At 47.7% G+C, this 18,795-nt stretch overlaps 1 protein-coding gene across 23 annotated transcripts in view; it reads left to right on the plus strand.

The window, feature by feature from the left end:
* PHF21A (PHD finger protein 21A) overlaps window positions 1-18,616 on the plus strand; it is a 197,120-nt gene extending 178,504 nt beyond the window's left edge. For 14 of the 23 annotated variants that reach the window (XM_086677582.1, XM_086677589.1, XM_086677590.1 and 11 more), the window contains 7 exons: window positions 215-294; window positions 759-819; window positions 3,303-3,562; window positions 9,911-10,066; window positions 11,553-11,628; window positions 12,243-12,346; window positions 13,743-18,616. In XM_086677582.1, coding sequence (XP_086533708.1) covers window positions 215-294; window positions 759-819; window positions 3,303-3,562; window positions 9,911-10,066; window positions 11,553-11,628; window positions 12,243-12,346; window positions 13,743-14,000 — 995 coding nt within the window. In that variant the 3' untranslated portion in view covers window positions 14,001-18,616. The remainder of the gene's footprint in view (window positions 1-214; window positions 295-758; window positions 820-3,302; window positions 3,563-9,910; window positions 10,067-11,552; window positions 11,629-12,242; window positions 12,347-13,742) is intronic. The other 9 variants (XM_086677584.1, XM_086677585.1, XM_086677587.1 and 6 more) reach the window with 2 other exon arrangements.
* Window positions 18,617-18,795: the final 179 nt, after the last annotated feature.

An 18,795-nucleotide genomic window follows, 5' to 3' on the forward strand; every position in this document is an offset into this window, starting at 1 on the left:
ACGACAGCATGGTCTCGCTTTCTGAGAGGTGAGCATAGATGGTCCTGCATTATTTGCTCCCAGTGGTATGCTTGCCTCTGCTGAGGCTGCAGTGAAACAAAGAGATTTGTCCCATTTCTGATTTGTCCTGGGAAAGCCAAAAGATAAAAAATGAAGTTAAATTTTTGAGGCTCTCCATATCTCTTTTCTAATTCAGACCTTTTGCTTTCCCAAGAAATCCAAAGCAAGAGGCAAGAGCGAAAAAGAAGAACAACAGCCAATCCAGTATACAGTGGAGCAGTCTTTGAGCCAGAGGTATTCCTGGCCAGAGCTTGGCCCTTCCTGTTCTAGTTTTGTTTATGATTTTTTCCATCACCTCCCATCTGAAAACCTGCTGAAGAGCAGTACCCTGATTGTACTTGGCCCGCTTTGTGAAATGATAGGTTTTTCTCCAGCTGATCATCCTGTTTCATTTTTATTATTCACTGCTTTCCCCTTAGTTTTTTTCCTAAGTTTGAGCAAATACAGACCCACCTTAAAAATGTCACTCCTCTTGGCTTCAACTCAGCCGTCATCTGAAGCAGAGGCAGACCTCTCTGGAATATTCTCTCAGAGCCAAGTATATATAATAAAGCCCATTTAGCACTGAGACCTTGGGTTGACTAGCACTAACTCGTTGGCATGTTGACAGGCGTGCTACGCCTGGTCTATAGCTTGTGCCAGTATCGGTAGTAACCGTGCTATTCAACCAGTTACCTTTCCTTCTTCAATCCTCAAAGCGTAAGAAGAGTGCAGTCACATACCTGAACAGTACAATGCATCCTGGGACCCGGAAGAGAGGTGAGTACCTTTTTGTAGCTCTCCCTTGCTGTTGCTTCTGCTTTCTGTGTTGTGTTTCTCCCCACCCCCCCGCCCCTTCCTCCCCTTTGTCCTAGAGCCTAACTCCTAAATCCCTTGAAAATAGTTTTGTTATTGTCATTCTCTGAAAATGGGTGGGGGGAAGACAGTGAGATTTCTTATTAGTGTTCTGTATACTGAATCAAAAGTTGCCTTTCCTTGGATTCTGGCAAGGCTGACTCAAGGAGGTGGCTTAATACAGCATTTCTGCCCCAGGCCCACCAGGCTGTCCTTGAATAGCACAGGGAACAGAACATTGTGCGAAAGGAAGCATTTTAGCATCATTGAGCATAACAGAGCACTGCTGTTGCCAAGGTGTTCTTAGTAGCGTCTAGGTCATCCTGCTGCCAGTGAGACCAGAGCATGACTCAAGTTTCCGTGAGCCGCAGACTTTCCAGGAAGGAGAGAGGTGGCCACACCAAGAACTTAGGATCTAGGAGTTGAGGGCATCTCCAGCTAAGGAAGAGAAGGTCGTTGTCAAAACTGGCTCCCCGAGGCAGAAGTTCCTAAAGAGCTCCATCCCCATATTTCAGACCTCCCAGGGTGGGCATTGCACCTTAATTCGTGGGCAGAGGCCACAACACCCTCCATGCAGGTCTAAATAGGTCTTAATAGCTCAGAGTTTGAGCTCATAAACAAGGTTCTGAAATTGTACTTTGATGTCAGTAATACATCCCAAGGTCCCTTTCTCCACATGATAATGTGTCCCTGAATTATAGTTCCAGGCTAGAAAGGTTGCAGAGTGAGTGGAGTAGCATACTAATTTTTGCATATGCACACACTGTCTCAGGAGCGGTTGGAAACTTAGGAGGTCATCCACACTCTTTTCTTTTGTCTTCCTTAGTCAAGGCTACAGCTGTACCATTACCACGTCCTTACCCGAAAGAGATAGCGTACCCACCCTCAGTGACCCATTCTAACGTTTCATTAGCCCTGTCCTTTAAGTAGCCAAAAATATTTCCAAGGGAAACCCCAAGTCATTGCCTCCTGTCGATTCCTGGGTCACAGTAACCAGTGCCGTGGGTTATTTTTTGTGGTTTTAATTTTGGCAATTTTTAGTGACCTCTGACCCGGTTCTCAGAAAGGAGCCCTCAGTCCGAAGCCTCAGTTAATTGGTCTGCCGGTGGGGAGTATCTGCTAAGAGGACGGGGGTTAAACAAGCCAGAAAGACCTTGGCATTGCTTGCCAAGGTCAGAGGATGAAAGCCTGTATTCACAATGCCTAGGATGTGCTTCTGAGGGTAAACAAAGAACATTCATCTTTTACTTCCCTTTTGGGCAGCCCTGATTCCCTAGGAAAGACAGCCTGTGTGATCTTTGTACTGCAGACATCACCAGTTTAACACAGATAGGTAATATTCGTGTAATGTCTGACAGAACCGTGGCTCTGATGCGTAGTCCTGATATAATTTATAACTGTTGGTAAGGTTCTGATCCTCTGCACCATTCACCAGTGCTCGTAGGCAGTTGTGAGCCTCTCTGGCATTTTTTTTTTCCTCCTCTTTTCCCTTTGGTGTGCTGAGCATATACTTTTGATCACCCAAAGCTTAGAAGCTCTGCTCCTGGCCCTTCTGACAAGGATCCTGGCTTGGATGTACCATAAGGCAGGAGTAGTTGACCAGTCTTGCCATAGCCAGTAGGGTCCGTTTATAGATCCTCTGGAGCCATGAGGCTTGATTCCCAATGCCCTGGCTCAAATCCGTCTTTCAGCAGTGTTGCTGATGGCAGGGCCTTTTCTGAGCTTTGGTAATAGACCCAGGTCCTTAGACATGTAGTTTACCAGAATGTTTGTGATGGAAGCGGGGAGACAGTTTTTGATCAACCGGGGATGGTATCTGACTCCAGACACACTTAAAATCACTGTTAAGCTCAGAACATCTTTTTAGCTCTTAGGTTCCAGCTAGTCCCAGAATATCTTTCCCGCTAGCTCGGCCAGCAAGGGGTAAGAATAGTTAACTTGAATTTTGCCTCCTGTTTGCCTTTCTCCACCCTCACAGTCAGTGAAATGACCAAAATATAGATAGGAGAGAAAAGGAAAAACAGAAATCTTAAATATATCTATGGGAACTGGGAATCACTAATGATTGTGAGAATGATGGTTACAGAGAAACTTTGGAGACCAATATTTAGAAGGTGTGGAAAAACAAATTCGTATTCCTAGCTTTGACCCCCGTTGAACTTTGACATCTTGTTCTCACATCAGAAATCTCAAATTGTAATAGTCCAGGACGTCACCATGATCTGCCCCAGGCGAGGCCCTTTAACATGACGCAGCCACTCCTGTCATTCTCCAAGGCTCTCTTATCCTCCTTTCTTTTGAGACTCATGCAGTTGTTTCTAATGACATTTAAATCTTTGCTTCCCTTCCTCTCTTTGGGACTGTTGTATTAACCTCTGTCTGCTACCTCACTTCCTTTTCCATGCTAGCCAATGAGGAACACTGGCCAAAGGTATGTAAGATCATTTTTCCCCCTTTCTTTCCCTCCCCCTTTTTCCCTTTTGTTCCCTTCTCTTGGTATATAGGTCGTCCTCCAAAATACAATGCAGTACTGGGGTTTGGAGCCCTTACCCCAACATCCCCCCCATCCAGTCATCCTGACTCCCCTGAAAATGAAAAGACAGAGACCACATTCACTTTCCCTGCACCTGTTCAGCCTGTGTCCCTGCCCAGCCCCACCTCCACAGACGTAAGTAACTTGGGAAAAGCACGCTGTCTTCCTGAGAGTTTAAATTGGGGAAACCGTTGTCATATGTTGTCTCCTTACCAGCTGCATCTCCTTGACTAACCCTGGAACAGCAGTAATCCCGACAGGACACGGTATATCATGTAAGGTCCTGCCATGTCCTTGAGAATCATGTACAACATGAGGAGGCTCAATCGGTTTTTAAAAATGTGGATTTGATCTGCTGTGAATGAGCTCTCAGGAAGGGGGATGGGGTGGGAAGTCAGCTCATAAAATTGAAAGGTGCTCAGTTTTCCATCGTCCGTGTTTTGGGATGAGGAAAATGAACAAGGCGTACGTTCCCCTAGCAGTCCTTGTTTCCTGCTTCAGGTAGAATTCAAGAAGTGGAAAACTTTTCTTTCAAGTAACTTTATTCATCAGGTTTGATCAAACACGTTCCTGAAAAAGTGTCGGATATTTAGTAGCTCATCATGCAGATAGTACAGAATTGTAAACTAGTGCCCTAAGATTTTATTTTTTTGTTTCTTGTTTTTATTTATTTATTTTTAGGTTTTAAATTTCAATTCCAGCATAGTTCACATGCACTGTTATATTAGTTTCAAATGTACAATATAGTCTATGATTCAACACTTCTATACATTACTCAGTGCTCAAGATAAGTGTACCCTTAATCCCCTTCATCTGTTTCACCCATTCCCCAACCCCCCCCACATCCCCTCTGGCAACCATTAGTTCTCTATAAAGTGCCCTAAGATTTTAAAAAAAAAATTTTTTTTTTAATGTTTAGTCATTTTTGAGAGACAGAGACAGAGCGTAAGCAGAGTGGGGCAGAGAGAGGGAGACACAGAATCCGAAGCAGGCTCCAGGCTCTGAGCTGTCAGCACAGAGCCCGACATGGAGCTCAAACTCAAGAGCTGTGAAATCGTGACCTGAGCTGAAGTCGGACACTTAACCGACTGAGCCATCCAGGCGCCCCATAAAGTGCCCTAAGATTTTAAATGAACATTTAGAAAGCAGTGCATTCACTCAGCAAATACTGAGCACTAGTACTTTGCTGCGCAAGTGCTATTATTGAGGCTAGGGATAGAACATCTCCCTGCCCTCAGGGAGCTCGTATTATGTTATACATATTATGGGCAGGTGATAAGCAAATGAACATATCAAAGGTAGTGATAAGTGCTCTAAAGAAAACTGGGACAGAATAAGGGGGATAAGGAGTTGTAGCAGCAGGTTCCTATTTTACGGAGAGTGGGAAGAGAAGGCCTCTCCAACAGGAAGTGAACTGTGTCTGGGGGAGCATTCCCTGCAGAGGGAACAGCCTCGCAGAAGCCCTGAGGTGGGCGTGTACGTGGTGGTGAGCCAAAGCAAGAAGGCCCAAGAGGGCCAGGACGGCTGGAAAGAGGGAGCGGTGAGATGGCGGGAGAGGAGATCCCAGAGGTGACAGAGTAAAGGGTGCAGGGCCTTGGGGCTTTTGCTCACAGTGAAATGGGAGACCGCTGGAGGCGTTTTGAGGAGAGGAGTGATGTAATTTTTCAAACCTACGAGAAGTTGCAGTAAAATACAAAAGATAAATACATACCTTTCACGTAGATTCACTGTTACCGTTTTGCCACATATGCCCCCCCCCCCACACACACTTCTTTGCTGAATTAGTTAAGAAGTTGCAGACATCCTAAATCTTCGTCTTAAAAACCTTCAGCATATATCTTCTCAGAACAAAGGTATTCTCTGATATAGTCACAGTTGTCAAATTGAGGACATTTAATATTAAGTAAATATTATTATATAATATACAGTCTGTATACAGATTTCTGCGGTTGTTCAATAATTGCTTAAATGGCACTTTGTTTTTTCTGCTCCAGAATCCAGTTTAAGATCCCTCTTGATATTTGTTGTCATGGTATTGTCTCTTTCTTCTCCTTACTCTGGAACAGTTTCTCGGCCTTTCTTTGTCTTTCATGACACTGACATTTCTTAAAAGGTAGGACAGCTCTGTAGTGTCCCTCCATTAGGATGGGATTGTTTCCTCAGGAGTAGATTCAAGGTTTACATTTTTGTAGGAACACTAAGTACGTGGTGGTGAGTCCTCCATGCATCACAAGCGGCGTGTGTTGTCGGTCAGTCTGTCCCATTGTTGGTGATGTTAGCTTTTATCTCTTAATTAAGATAGATCACATGAAATTTCTCCACTTGTAAAGGTGCTTATTTTCTCTGGCAGAGATAGCTTTGAGTCTCAAAAACATCCAGTTCTCCAACAAACTGTTAACCCGGTGGTTTTACCATCCTTTGATGGTTCTTGCCCGCATTTACTATTTTTAAGGTGTTTAAAAAACCAGCTTGGATTTTAAAAGGACCACTGTGTCTGAAACTTGGAGAAGAGACTGTGGAAAGGATAGGGTGGGAGCAGGGAGACCAGTGAGGAGGCTGGGGCAGTCATCCAGGAAGAGCCGAGGACGGCTTGGCCTGATAGGGTGCTAGAAGGAGAGATGGAGACACATGGCCGAGTCTGCATGTATTTCGAAGAGCCAGCAGGATTAGATGATGGGTATGAGAAGAAGAGAATAGTCAAGGGTGAAGCCAAAGTTTCTGGCCTAAGCAACTAGAACTAAGATGAAACTGTCCTTTACTGGAGATGCCAAGAGGGGCAGGTTTGAGGAGGGAAAGCCAGAGTTTCATTTTGTACATGTCCCATTTCTTGTGTGGATTACAGAGCTTGTCTTTAGGGTCATCTTCAGGTAAAATGCCCCTTGAACTGGAAGGTTCTCAGTGCTTACTAAAGGTCTTCCCTTTGCCAAAGAACAAAAGAATACCATATGCACGTTCTGAGTGGAAATTCCAGAAGCAGCAAAGGAAGAGTCCTCTTTGGAGGACCGGGTCATACTGGAGTTCTGTTCCTTGGCAGGCTTCCTTCCTTGGACCTAAATGGTGACTACAGGCTCATTCTTGCTCTCGACATTCAGCATTTCATCCAGCCTGCCCGACTTTTTGGATTAGTAATGGGTAAAGGTGTTCTGCCTGTCCTGCCTCATGAGTCCCAGGAGTCCCTGTCAGAAACCTTGTTTGCTGGCACCAACGATTGTCCCAGCTCTTCTTCAGCTGAAGCATTGCCAAAGGGATTGCCAGCTCATAAGCTCCTGGTAGGGGTCTCCCACGGGGTGGTGTACAAATGCTGGAGGACAGAGGATTTTGTGGTTCTGCCTGTGAGTCTCTTTCCTAAACGTTGTTTTGGTTTTTGTGCTTTTTGGCTGGTGGGGGTTTATGGCGTTCTTTGAGAGACTGAACCCAAAGGATCTACTCATGAAATCACAAAGGAAAAGCTTCTGCCAGGTTTCGTCTTAAAACGCAAACACTGTTCTTTTGAGAAATCCAGAGGTAAAAGAAAGCTTTTCTTAAACCACTAAATATGTTAGAATTTTCTAAGTTAAACCTAGTGGAATGGATTTTTTTAAAGATAATTGACTCCTACTTTTGTCATATCCCAACAGTGGCAGTGATTAAAATCAACACACTGGACTCTGTATGTTTGCTGCTGGGTAGCACAAGCCCCAACAACATTAATTAAACAATCACAGTTGAGAGGCAAGCATTTCCTGAGGATCAATAACCGTCTAGAAGGACTTGGAGTACAAAACCCAGCCAGGCACTAATCCTCAGGATATACCTTGTTGCCACTATCATTTTAGGAGCAGGGAAGATGTGTTGACTTAGTTGGAAAATTCTTTTAGCAAGTGACGGAGTTGCAATTGATCTAGCCAGGGTGTTTCCAAACACCATACATCCTCAGCTCCCAGCAGAGTGCCCTGGGTCAGCCAGCTTTCAGTTTAACGTTGGGTTTATGGTAGTAGTTCAGTCACCAGAGCCTGAGCCTTTTTACCTAGGGCAGCACCTCCATGGGAATCCCCTGCTCTCTTTAAGCTAAGCAGAGAACCAATTCTGGGTAGATAAAGTCTGTACGTTGGCATTTTATTATTCATTTCTATGGGCAGTAGTTCTCGAAGTGTGGTCCCTGAGACTCCTCGGGGGTCAAAACTATTTTCATGATAATATTGAAATACTCTGTGCCATCTTCATTCTCCTTCTCTCAAGAGTAACCGGTGGAATTTTCCAGATAATATATGACATGTAACTATGTCATAACTCTGATGGCTTGTGGAGTGTGCACTTGTGTGTTCTGGGGCTTTATAATTTTTCAGCATCCTAGTTTTGTAACGTGCTGTCATTCTATAATTATTTCAAAATTTGAAAGTTTTAGAATTTCTAATATATTAAATATCAACAAATACAATTCACATAAACAAAAGCTCTTTGAGGTCCTTAGTAATTTTCAGAGTGTAACGGGGTCCTCACAGCAGACAGACTGAGAAGTGCTGCTCTAGAACATGGAAATGGGATCAGAGGTTCTTTTCCTGGAGATTATTTACATACTCTCTGCTGTCCACTCCTTGACATGCTCCTTGCTCGAGAGCAAAGGGAAGTGAGCAGACTCTTTACCCGACAGAATGAGATGTCCAGTGTGTTTTGCTTACTTCATCACTCATGGTGTATCTGGGATTTACCTAAAACAGTCTCTGAAGCCTTAAAATTTTTATACACTTCATAAAGATGCAGATTGACACAGGACTAAGGTTCAAGAAAGACCGCTTCTCTAGAGAAGAGTGTCCTTCAGCTTGATTTTAAGAATGAGAGAAGAAAGGGGGTGCCTGGATGGCTCAGTCGGTTGGGTGTCCGACTTCAACTCAGGTCATGATCTCACAGTCTGAGTTCGAGCCCCGCGTCGGGCTCTGTGCTGACAGCTCGGAGCCTGGAGCCTGCTTCGGATTCTGTGTCTCCCTCTCTCTCTGACCCTCCCCCATTCATGCTCTGTCTCTCTCTGTCTCAAAAATAAATAAACATAAAAGAAAATTTTTAAAAAAAAAAAAGAAAGAAGAAAGTTACCGTTAATCGAGGGATGGGACCTTAACCTCTTTTGCTGCCTCAAAGCTGAACTGTGAGGGTGCATTCTCATGCAGTATTTTTGCTCGTATACTGAGGGGTTTTTTGTTTTTGTTTTTTTGCCCAGAGTTAACATTTTTTTTTACAAAGAAAAATTTAAAATCTGCCCACACCGATTATCTTCCCATCTATTGCAGCCAGTTTTCTAGGCTATGGATACCCTAGTGAATTATAGAGAAAGTTTCCTTTTCTTGAGAGAGAAATTGTAGGCCTGGGAAGATATGTGCCTTCAACAGTGGTGGTTGAGGGGGTTACACATCATAGAAAAGAAGAAGTGAGCATTGCTGTCTATGTCATTGCTTCCTGTGTGGATTTTCTGTGTTAGGCCTGCTGGCAGAATAGCCTAGAAATCTAAACCAACACACTGAAAGTGAAAAGGGGTCTGCTCCAGGCTATGGCGCTGCTCTGCTGGCTAACCTCCAGCACATCCCTTCTTCGGTGTTCTCTTCCCTCCTGTCTTTATCCATCCCGTTCTCAGAACAGGCCAGGGATTGACCTGCTGAAAAATACTTTTTACCTAAATGCCTTTTTCCCCCCTAGTGTTCTCCTCTCCAATTTAAGTAGATCTGCTTTTTTTCTGATGGTGCCTTCTGTTCAGAGGGCTCTAGCAGACTTACCTGAATACCAGAACTCTCCATGGTGGGGGAGGGGAGACAGGCAGCGTGCACTGGGGGCTGCTCATCTATTCCCATGTGATGACATATTTTATAGGGAGAAATAAAGCCTCCCAGAATAGAATGGTCCGTTGAACACCAAGTGCAAATACTGGTTTTAAGAGAACATTGTCAGCTGTTGCTTTGGCTTTTTAAATTCATGTTAGAAAGCTCACGCGAGTTTAATTTGTTCCTGACTTAATCTTTTCCCATTGAACTTGCACTGTAGTTTTCCTCCCTGAGCAAGCAAAGAGTTTATTAAAATTCCGTATTCCGTTCCTTGTCTGTCCTCTTTCCCAATCCTAAACTCCCCTGAAAAATGGTGGGTAATGAGAATTGTTTGTATCATATCGTGGAACACTTTGATGAATGGATTTCAGTGTCTTCAAACTTTATGATTTGTGGGTCGGATTCTATCAAAACATAATAAATGCTGAGCTATCACCTGTAACGTTAATTTGGGCCTAGGTGATTTACACAGCTTTTCTGTAAACTCTAAGAACCCCGTCCCTGTCAGGGAACCTCAGCTATATGGAGTAGGTGGGAGCTGAGTCATTAGTAATTCCTACTTTCCTTGAATATTTTGGTAACATGTTGGAGGGGGCACAGCTGATTGTCCTAAAACACATGTATCCAGAATGTGCATGTTAACCTGCAAATTTTACCTTTTTTGTCCTTTCTCTTACCTTTCCTCTCAATTTCCTAGGGTGATATCCATGAGGATTTTTGCAGCGTTTGCAGAAAAAGTGGCCAGTTGCTTATGTGTGACACGTGTTCCCGTGTGTATCATCTGGACTGCTTAGACCCTCCTCTGAAAACGATTCCCAAGGGCATGTGGATCTGTCCCAGATGTCAGGACCAGGTATGGACTCTGGGTGGGTCAGTCAGAGAGACGGGCTGAGGAAGAGACAGTGCGGTCAGGAGGACCTCTGTTCCCCTCTGCTGTGGGGGGCGTGGCAGAGTCTCTTCCCTCTCCTGGTAGTTCCGCAGGCCACCTCTGGCCTGTTCATGGCACCGCACCCACCCACACGGTGTCCATCCTCTCAAGGATCTCTGTCCTGTACTGAGGTGGTGATTCTTGTATGGGTGGAAAGACCCTAACTGCTTCCCTTTGTTCGAAGTGACTTATCTTCTCATGACCTTGCCCCGTCAATGCCATGACTTTCTGCCCCTTTCTCTAAGAATGTGGTTTTGAGACTCTTCTTTTAGAAGTAAAACCCTTACAGGAAAGTCCCCAATTGATTGTTTAATTCAAATAACAACAGTTTCACCTTTCACCTGTGTTGTCACCAGGATAAGAGAACTCACCGTAGAGTGGCTATTGCATGGACTTGAAAGCAAACATTAACTGTCCTAGCCTCTTCCTTTCTTCTCTGCTTAGTTTCCGGTCTCTTTCTCTCAACTATCCATGTACCTTTATGTTTTTATTATAAGCTGTCTCAGCCTGTTTTGGAAGTCGGCAAAGTATAAATAACGAATAGGCCCGAAAGCTCAGCGAGCTTTGGGATGCTTCTTGGTTCTTTGGAATCCTGTTTGGGAGAATCCTGGTTTCCCGCCTTTAATCTTGGTCCTCCTCCTCCTGTCTTCATGACGTGGTGGAGACCGTTCTCTTTTGTTCTCTTCCTGACACTGCTCTGTGACCCTCTGATAATTTTTTACACAAGATCTAGATTATACTTAACTATTTGGAACTGATATGTAATTTCTTTGGTCAGCCTGCCTTTGAGGGAAATATGAAACTAAAATTGAGACAGGAGGGGCACCTGGGTGGCTCAGTCGGTTGAACATCCGACTTCAGCTCAGGTCATGATCTCAGGGTTCGTAAGTTCGAGTCCCATGTCGGGCTCTCTGCTGTCAGCAAGGAGCCTGCTTCAGATGCTCTGTCCCCCTCCCCCCCCCCCCGCCCCCCGCCTCTGTATCTCTCTCTCTCTCTCTCTCTCTCTCCCTCTCAAAAATAAATAAACATTAACAAAAAAATTGAAATTGAGACAGGCGGATCAAGGCCGAAACTGCCAGTGGCTGCTGCCATGGTGCAGGCTTGTAGCTTATATGCTGGTGGTTCTGGTTGTCAGAGCACTTGGGTGTTATGTGGCACATATGAGGAGATAGGAATGCCCAGCCACGTCCCAGCCTCTTTTTAAACTGGGGCTCGGGTGGCTTGACTTCTTCCCACCATTGAACCTCATTCTGTCAGACTGGTATCTGGAACTTCAGGGGTTTTGCAAGCCTGTCACCATAAATCCTTCCTGGATTTTGTCTGCCAATTGCTACAGACATGTTGCTTGTTGCTGCACAGGGGATGTGTGTTTATACCTCCTTTCAAGGTAAAATTCTAAACTTCATTTCAGATGCTGAAGAAGGAAGAAGCAATTCCATGGCCCGGAACTTTAGCAATTGTTCATTCCTATATCGCCTACAAAGCAGGTAAAGAATCATCCACATCCTCTTTTGTGGTAAGCCTCCCCTTGCTTAAAAAAATGTACTAGAAGGCAGCGTTTGTTTTGTTTTCAGAAGGAAATTTGAGGTTAAAAGTGAAAAGCTTTTACTGAAAAAAATGAAAAGCTTATATAGTACTTTTCTTGGGGAGGAAAAATGAGAAAGCCACATCTTATTTATGTACAGCCAAGCCCACACCACTGCGATCTGTCTTAGCATACCTGTACGCATAAAAAGGAAGGTCTGGGGGTGCCTGGGTGGCTCAGTCTGTTGAGCATCTGGCTCTTGATTTTGGCTCAGGTCATGATCTTGTGGTTTGTGGGTTCGAGCCCTGTGTCGGGCTCTGTGCTGACAGATGGATCCTGCTTAGGATTCTCTGTCTGCTTCTCCCCAGCTTGTGCACACACTTTCTCTATTTCTCTCAAAATAAATAAACTTTTTTTTTTTTTTAAAGGCAAGGTCTAGGTGGGCATGTTCTGCACAGTGACTGTGGAGGTCAGGGGGAGCTTTGGGCAAAATACCTTCTTTGGTCAGCATTTTGAACACAGTGGCCTTTTCAAAGAATGTATTGTTAAAAACAATTCCTTTTTTTTTTTTTCCAGCAAAAGAAGAAGAGAAACAGAAATTACTTAAATGGAGTTCAGACTTAAAACAAGAGCGAGAACAACTAGAGCAGAAGGTGAAACAGCTCAGCAATTCTATAAGTGTAAGTAAAGTAAGCTCATCCCTTTGGCGGTGGGCGCAGATACGGTCCCTTTCACCCGCATGACAGGACTTGGGGCTCCCCAGGGCCCTTTCAAGGCCCTCCAGCTTATCGCCACAGTTAACTTGGGCAGACACCAAGTTTGCCTCCAGTTACAGTTTTGGCCCTGAGGACAGGTAGCCGGTTGGTAGATGGTGCCCTGGAACCTCCTGTGGGCTTTGATCGGAGAGTGGATTTTCAGTCTCAGGGCTGAAGATGCGAAGCAGCAGCTCCCGCAGTGTGGCCATCAGCCCTGTGTGTTCCCGAGCCGAAGGGGTTTGGGAGGGGTATGGAGCCTCTCCCGACGCCGGGCCGACACAGATCCGGTCCCTGCGTAGAAGCCTTTCTCACTGTCCTAGTTAGTGGTCTTTCCGCATGGCCCTCCCATCCCGTCCTTTCTTCCACACCCTGCTGATTGCGTCTCCAGGTGTTGCTGACCTGCCTGAGGAAGAGAGGATCCTGGAGACAAGTACTGGAAATAAATATTGCCCAGCCTGGCCTGTCCAGGTGGGAACCAGGGGTGTATTTGCAGCGGAGATTCTGAGGCCCCTCCAAAGCAAGTTTTATTTCTCAATGAGTAGGTCGCCCTCCCCTTGTTGGAGCGAGGTAGCTTCAGCCCTCACGGACACCAGGTAGTACCCTGAACTTGGTGACAGTTGAGCTGTCCCATTCAGCTGCTTTCCCCTCTTCACCATACTACCCATGGCATGTAGCTTTCACATCCCTTTCCCTGCCCAGAACAGAAGCCAGCAGCTGTGGGAGACCTTGGGCAAAAGGACAAAAAACCACAAGTCCGTGACCGAGCCGAAGGGTTTCTGTTGGCTGTAGTCTTTGATTCTCCCAAACATCACCGCGCTACCCCAGGCCCTGCCTCTGAATTCTTGCTGACCGGGCGATCCTCAATAGGCCCTCACATTGGATCCGGACACCACCATTGGCTCCTTCGTTCCCTGTCCTGGATAGCTCAGTCCCGTCCTGAACGTCCTGAACGTATTAGCACCCATTTGCATACCAAACAAAACCTGCCCAAACCAGCTTCAGCGCAGCTCTGGGAATGTTGTTTTAAATGACTTTTATTTTGTAGTCCTAGAGTGGCAATTCACATGGGGTTTTAAGTCCTAGTGTCAAGCAGGGTTGGTTGGCTTCTAAACCACTCACTTGCCCTCTCCCTCCCGCCTGTGGGGCCTCCTCCTCCCCGTGGGTGGCGGGTGGCGTGGCTTCAGAGGCCCCTCCAGTGCAGCGCAGAGCAAGGGGCAGGGGCTGCGCCCAAGCCAGCAGGTTCTTTTACCCGGAGAGGGCTGCCGGGCCTGTCGGAACAGCCACAGAGGCTCAGCGCCACTGCCCTTCTCATTTGCTGCAGAAATGCATGGAAATGAAGAACACCATCCTGGCCCGGCAGAAGGAGATGCACAGCTCCCTGGAGAAGGTAAAACAGCTGATCCGCCTCATCCACGGCATCGACCTCTCCAAACCCGTAGACTCTGAGGCCACTGTGGGGGCCGTGTCCAACGGCCCGGACTGCACCCCCCCTGCCATTGCCGCCACCTCCACGCCGGCCCACTCCCCCTCCTCCCAGAGCTGCACAGCGAACTGTACCCAGGGGGATGAGACTAAATAACAGAGCCCCGCGAGGAGAAGCCACGGGATCCCGGCGGCAAGGAGAGCAAAAACACTGAAGACTCTAGAAAAGCAAAGCCGGATTTCTTCTGGAAAGTACAGAATTCTTTTGGTTCTTTGGTTCCAGAGAGAGAGAAGATGCTTGTGCCAGGTGGCACCAGAGTTTGCCAATTGATCCTTCTTGTTCTGTGTGTACATGCAAAGATTGGACCATGTTACATGAAATAGTGCCAGCTGGAGGTTCTTTGCCAGCATCATGCCAAGTGAAATAATATATTTACTCTCTCTATTATACACCAGTGTGTGCCTGCAGCAGCCTCCACAGCCACCATGGGTTTGTTTCTGTTTTGTTGGGTGGGGAGCAGGGACGGGCGGAGGGAGGAGAGCAGGTTTCAGACCCTTATTTGCGGAGCCGTTTGTTTAGGTAGAGAAGACGAGTCCAAAGAGTGTGTGGGCTTTCCTGTTTCTAAACTTTCACTACTATAAAACCAAAAAAAAAAAAAAAAAAAGGAAATCGAGATTTAACCAACCCCAGTGCCCAGAGGAGGGATGGGAGGGAATGGGAGGGAGCCAGGGTGGGAAAAATATATCAAGTAAGCAGTATTTCCTATCGCCTGGGGAGGGGCACGGTACACGGAGAGGTGGACCGCAAGAACAAGGTTCTTCTCCCGCGCGCTCTGCTTCCTTCCGGGGGCGCCCCCACCGCTCCCCGCGTTCCTTCCCTGCTTTGGCAAATTGGCGCGCATCCCCGTGGATGATCCGGTTACCTTCCCTCTCCAAGAACGAGCAGAGCAGGCCCGGCCTCGGCTTGGCCATTGCCCGGGCAGGGAAGAAGGGTGTGTGTGTCGAGGAAGGAAAAAAGGTGGATCAGTGATTTTTACTTGAAAACAAGCTCCATCCCTTTTCTATATTTATAAGAAGAGAAGATTCTGAGCGAAGCAGCACGCGACCCAGGTGTGTGTGAATTGAATGGAGATGTTTCTTTCCTCTTTTTTTAAGTTTTTGTTGTTGCTTTTGTTTTTCTTTAAGAAAAAGTTTTATTTTGTTGTTTACTTTACTTTTTTGGTAACAAAAACTAAAATAAGGAATAGAAAAGCTGTTTTTCAGGCTGACAGTCAATTAAGGGTAGTCGAGGCCGTGCATGGTAGAATAGGAATCATAGTGTCAGTGAGGTCCAGTGAGTCCGTGTGAGTCCTGTGTCATCGTTCGGGGCACTGTTTTTATGCAAGGGCAAAAATCTTTGTATCTGGGGAAAAACAACAACAACTTTTTTTTAAATTAAAAAGGAAAATAAAAGATATTGAGGTCTTCCTAGTGTTACTTAAATTAAGATCAAGGTAAGAAACATTGTAAAAAAAAATTACAAAAGTGCTATTTGTTTCCTAAAAACAGTGATTTCTATTAAAAAGGTGTCAGAACTGGAGAAAATGCTGTGTAGTTATAATTTTTTAGCACAGAACCTGCTGATCATGATGACATTTTGCTGTGTTTGTGTCTCAAGACTGGTGGGCTAGTCTCCATGACTTCTGTCCTCTGGACGCTGCGGCCTTGAGGGGCAGCACGAGCCCTCCCACCACTCTCCCCTCCTTGGAAAGGACTGTCCTCCCTTCTTGGAGCAGGGGTCTGGGCTTCTGTTTTCAAAGCTCAGCTGGAGTGTGGACGGTATCAGGGCCCTACCCTACCCATTTGTCTCCTCGGATTTTGCTAGAGCAAAAGGCTGGTGCCTAAATAAGATCCCTTCCTTTGGTGCTGCTTTCAGTCTTTCAGCCACCAGCATTGTGAGTGCCTGGGGGACAACTTTGAAGGACTTGGCCAGTGACTGCTAGCCTTGGCGAGGGAGGGTGCAGGGGGCAGGCTGGCTGCATCAGCCCTTGGTGCTTAGAATGAACAAAGGAGCAAGAAGTCTTGAGGGTGTGTGGTGTCTCTGAGACAAAGAGCCCCAGGGTGGCCTTTGTGTCTGTCTTGCCTTTGGAGAGGTCTGAATCTCCAGCCGAATTCTCTGCCTGCTGGCTTCGGGTACAGGAGACGGAGTTTACTGCCCTTTGCACATTCACAAGCTTCCTGGGTGACCTGTGGCTGGAATCCCTGTGCTTGCCTTGGCTCGGCCGGTCTCCTTGAGAAAACCAGGGTTCTGAAAGACTTGGATCATGTCTGTCATCTTGCCTCGTGGGAAGTAAATTTGTCACGTGTGTGCTCCCGCCGGAGATCTTGGCCCCGTCGCATGCCTGGGCCCACAGAAGGAAGGCAGGCGCTCTGTGCCCCAGCCCTCCCTGGACCTCTTCTCTCAAGCCCGCCCCCTACTCCATAATGGCCAGGGTCTAGGAGGGGTGGACGAGGCCATGTTACTTTCTCCCTCACCCACTTAGGCCCAGAAATCCCAGTTAGAAACCTGAAAGCAAATGCAAGAGAAAGAGACACTTCTTAGGTCAAATATGCCTCATCCCTACTGGCCATTTCATCTTTCCAGGAGTGTTAGGGGGTGAAGGGTGGCTACACAGGCCTCAGAGTCCGACCCTGGCTGCAAAGTTGCCTGAGGGGGACAGAGGAGCTCCCTTTTCTCCTGCAGAAACCAAGGTGCTACGACTAGTCAGGGAGCTTTGGAGATGCCTGGACTAGTTGGAGGAATAGTTGGCGGAGGTTCAGAGCCCAGCAGCAGGCTGTGCGCCCGCTCTTAAGCTCTCGCATTTGACTTGCCCGGGCCACACGATACCTATCTTTTCTTGAAAGAAGTTCGGAAACGATCATCACTAGGGGCCTTTGCTCAGAAAGGAGCCGCCTGAGAATTGTCGGGGTGGCAGGGGGGACAGCGGTGAGGGTAGAGCTAGGAATCGGCCAGTATTTTGCCTGTTGTGAGTACTCACGCCCTCGCCTCGTCCGGGGTTGGGGTATGGATTCTTCCTAAAGTGCAGCTAGGAGCTGTCAGTGTGGAGTACAAAATGCAACCCTGCCCCCAAACCCACAGTCTAGACTCAAATTCCAAAACTCTACTTACTGCCATCAAAAGGCCCCGGTCACCCCATCTCCTTTTCCTTTATTGTCCTGCCAAGAGACAATGTGTCTGTGTCCCCCAGACCTGTGGGTGCTTGTGACGACCTGAGACACACGGTCATGACCGCCTCACCTGGGCTGTGTCTCCACTTCCCTCTTTCTCCTTCCCTCTGCCGCTCGTTCCCCATGACCGGGTTTAGCTGCTCACAAGACACATCTCAGACCAGCTGGCTTTGCAATCACTTCAGGGGCCAGGGAGTGGCTGGTCTGGGACTGGGAGGAGGCTGCCCTCGAGCCGTTGGCCCTGGCCGGCCCCGGTGGCATGGGCACTGCACCCCGGAGGCAATGAGGTCATGTTGCTGTCATTTCCCACCTCCCAGTCTTGCCAGTGCCGCCCGCGGGGCCTTCTTCTTTCATGGGGCCTGCTGGGTCTTGTCTCACCTCTGCTGAGCTCATCCAGAGTTCTGTTTCTCCCTTCCTTATCAGGCCCTTGGGGGCAGCCGGGCTGGGGGCAGCCCCTGGTGGGGCCATCCCTGTGTGGGGCTGCCACACGGCGGCCGCAGCCCCCAGCTGGCACCGTCCCGAGTGCCCGGTTGCCCTGCAGGGCCTGCCTGTCCCTGCTTCTTCTTGGCTCAGGCTCGACAGGCAGCATGAACGGGCACAACTGCCGCCCCCAGGCCTCCCCGTAAAGGAGGGTGACTGTGTCCAGCTCACCCAGTCTGCGTGTACAGCTGCCCCTCCAGCCATCTCTGATACTTCCTCTTGGGACCAGTGGAGCCCCTCTGGGCTCTCGCTCCCAATCTCTACGCGGTTTCCTCCCTCCACTCCCTTCTGGGGTGTGGTCTTTCTTATTTATCCAAAGGGCTTAATTTAGGAGACTTTTACCCCAGGGGTAAAAGGCTCTTCTGGGTAGTAGGATGGACGGTGGGCCCAGGTGTTTTCCAGGCCCTGAGTTCTCCAGATTCCACGGCTTCCGCTGGATGGGGGCAACTCTGCTCTGCGTAAATGACTGTGGGCCTCACCCCCACCCCTCAGCTGGGCACCCTTGGCAGGAAACAGGAGACCCATTTTCACCTTGACTTACAGCCGTCCTCAGTGCCAGCTCCTCTCCAAGGGAGGGGGCGGCCCCTGAGAAGATTCCTCTGGCCCTCTGGCAACAGTGAAGGGGAGGAAGCTGGGGGTCGCCCCCTCCAGAGAGCCAGGGTGGAACTCTTAAAAATAGCCCTCGTAGAGGAAGGGCAGGGCTCACAAATTCCACTTTGCTCCCCCCTCCCAGAAGCCCTTCCTCCCTGAGGACTCCGCCATCCCCCACAGCAGTCTCTGGCCCCTGCACCTCTGTGTCGTTGGGTCCTCAGCCCAGGGTAAGCTGCAGTCAGGCAGGACAGGATGGGCAGCCAGAGGTCAGCAAGCTCCGAGCAGAAAAGAGCCAGCCAGCCCCCAATCCTGTCTCTTGTCCACGCCCTTTGTGATTTCAGTCTTGGTAGAACTTGTATTTGGAGTTTTGTGCTTCAAAGTTTTTGTTTTTGTTTGTTTCATTTTTGTTTTGAGGGGGTGGGGGGGGATCCAGAGCAGCTGATCAATTTGTATTTATTTATTTTAACATTTTACTAAATAAAGCCAAATAAAGTCTCTCAGCCTCATGGTGTTGGGTCTGGGGCAGGGGAGGGTGGGCCTCCGGGGGAGGGTCCGGGCCCCACTGCGACTCCAGGGAGACTCCGCACCTTCCCGGCTGACCCACACCCTCATGCCCCCAAACCAGAAGGAACGTGCAAAAGGGCTTTAAAACCTTTTAATTACGAAAAAGAGAT

The sequence above is a fragment of the Puma concolor genome, chromosome D1 (genome assembly GCF_028749965.1).
Source record: "Puma concolor isolate L17-30 chromosome D1, mPumCon1.1.hap2, whole genome shotgun sequence".
Taxonomy (NCBI): domain Eukaryota; kingdom Metazoa; phylum Chordata; class Mammalia; order Carnivora; family Felidae; genus Puma; species Puma concolor.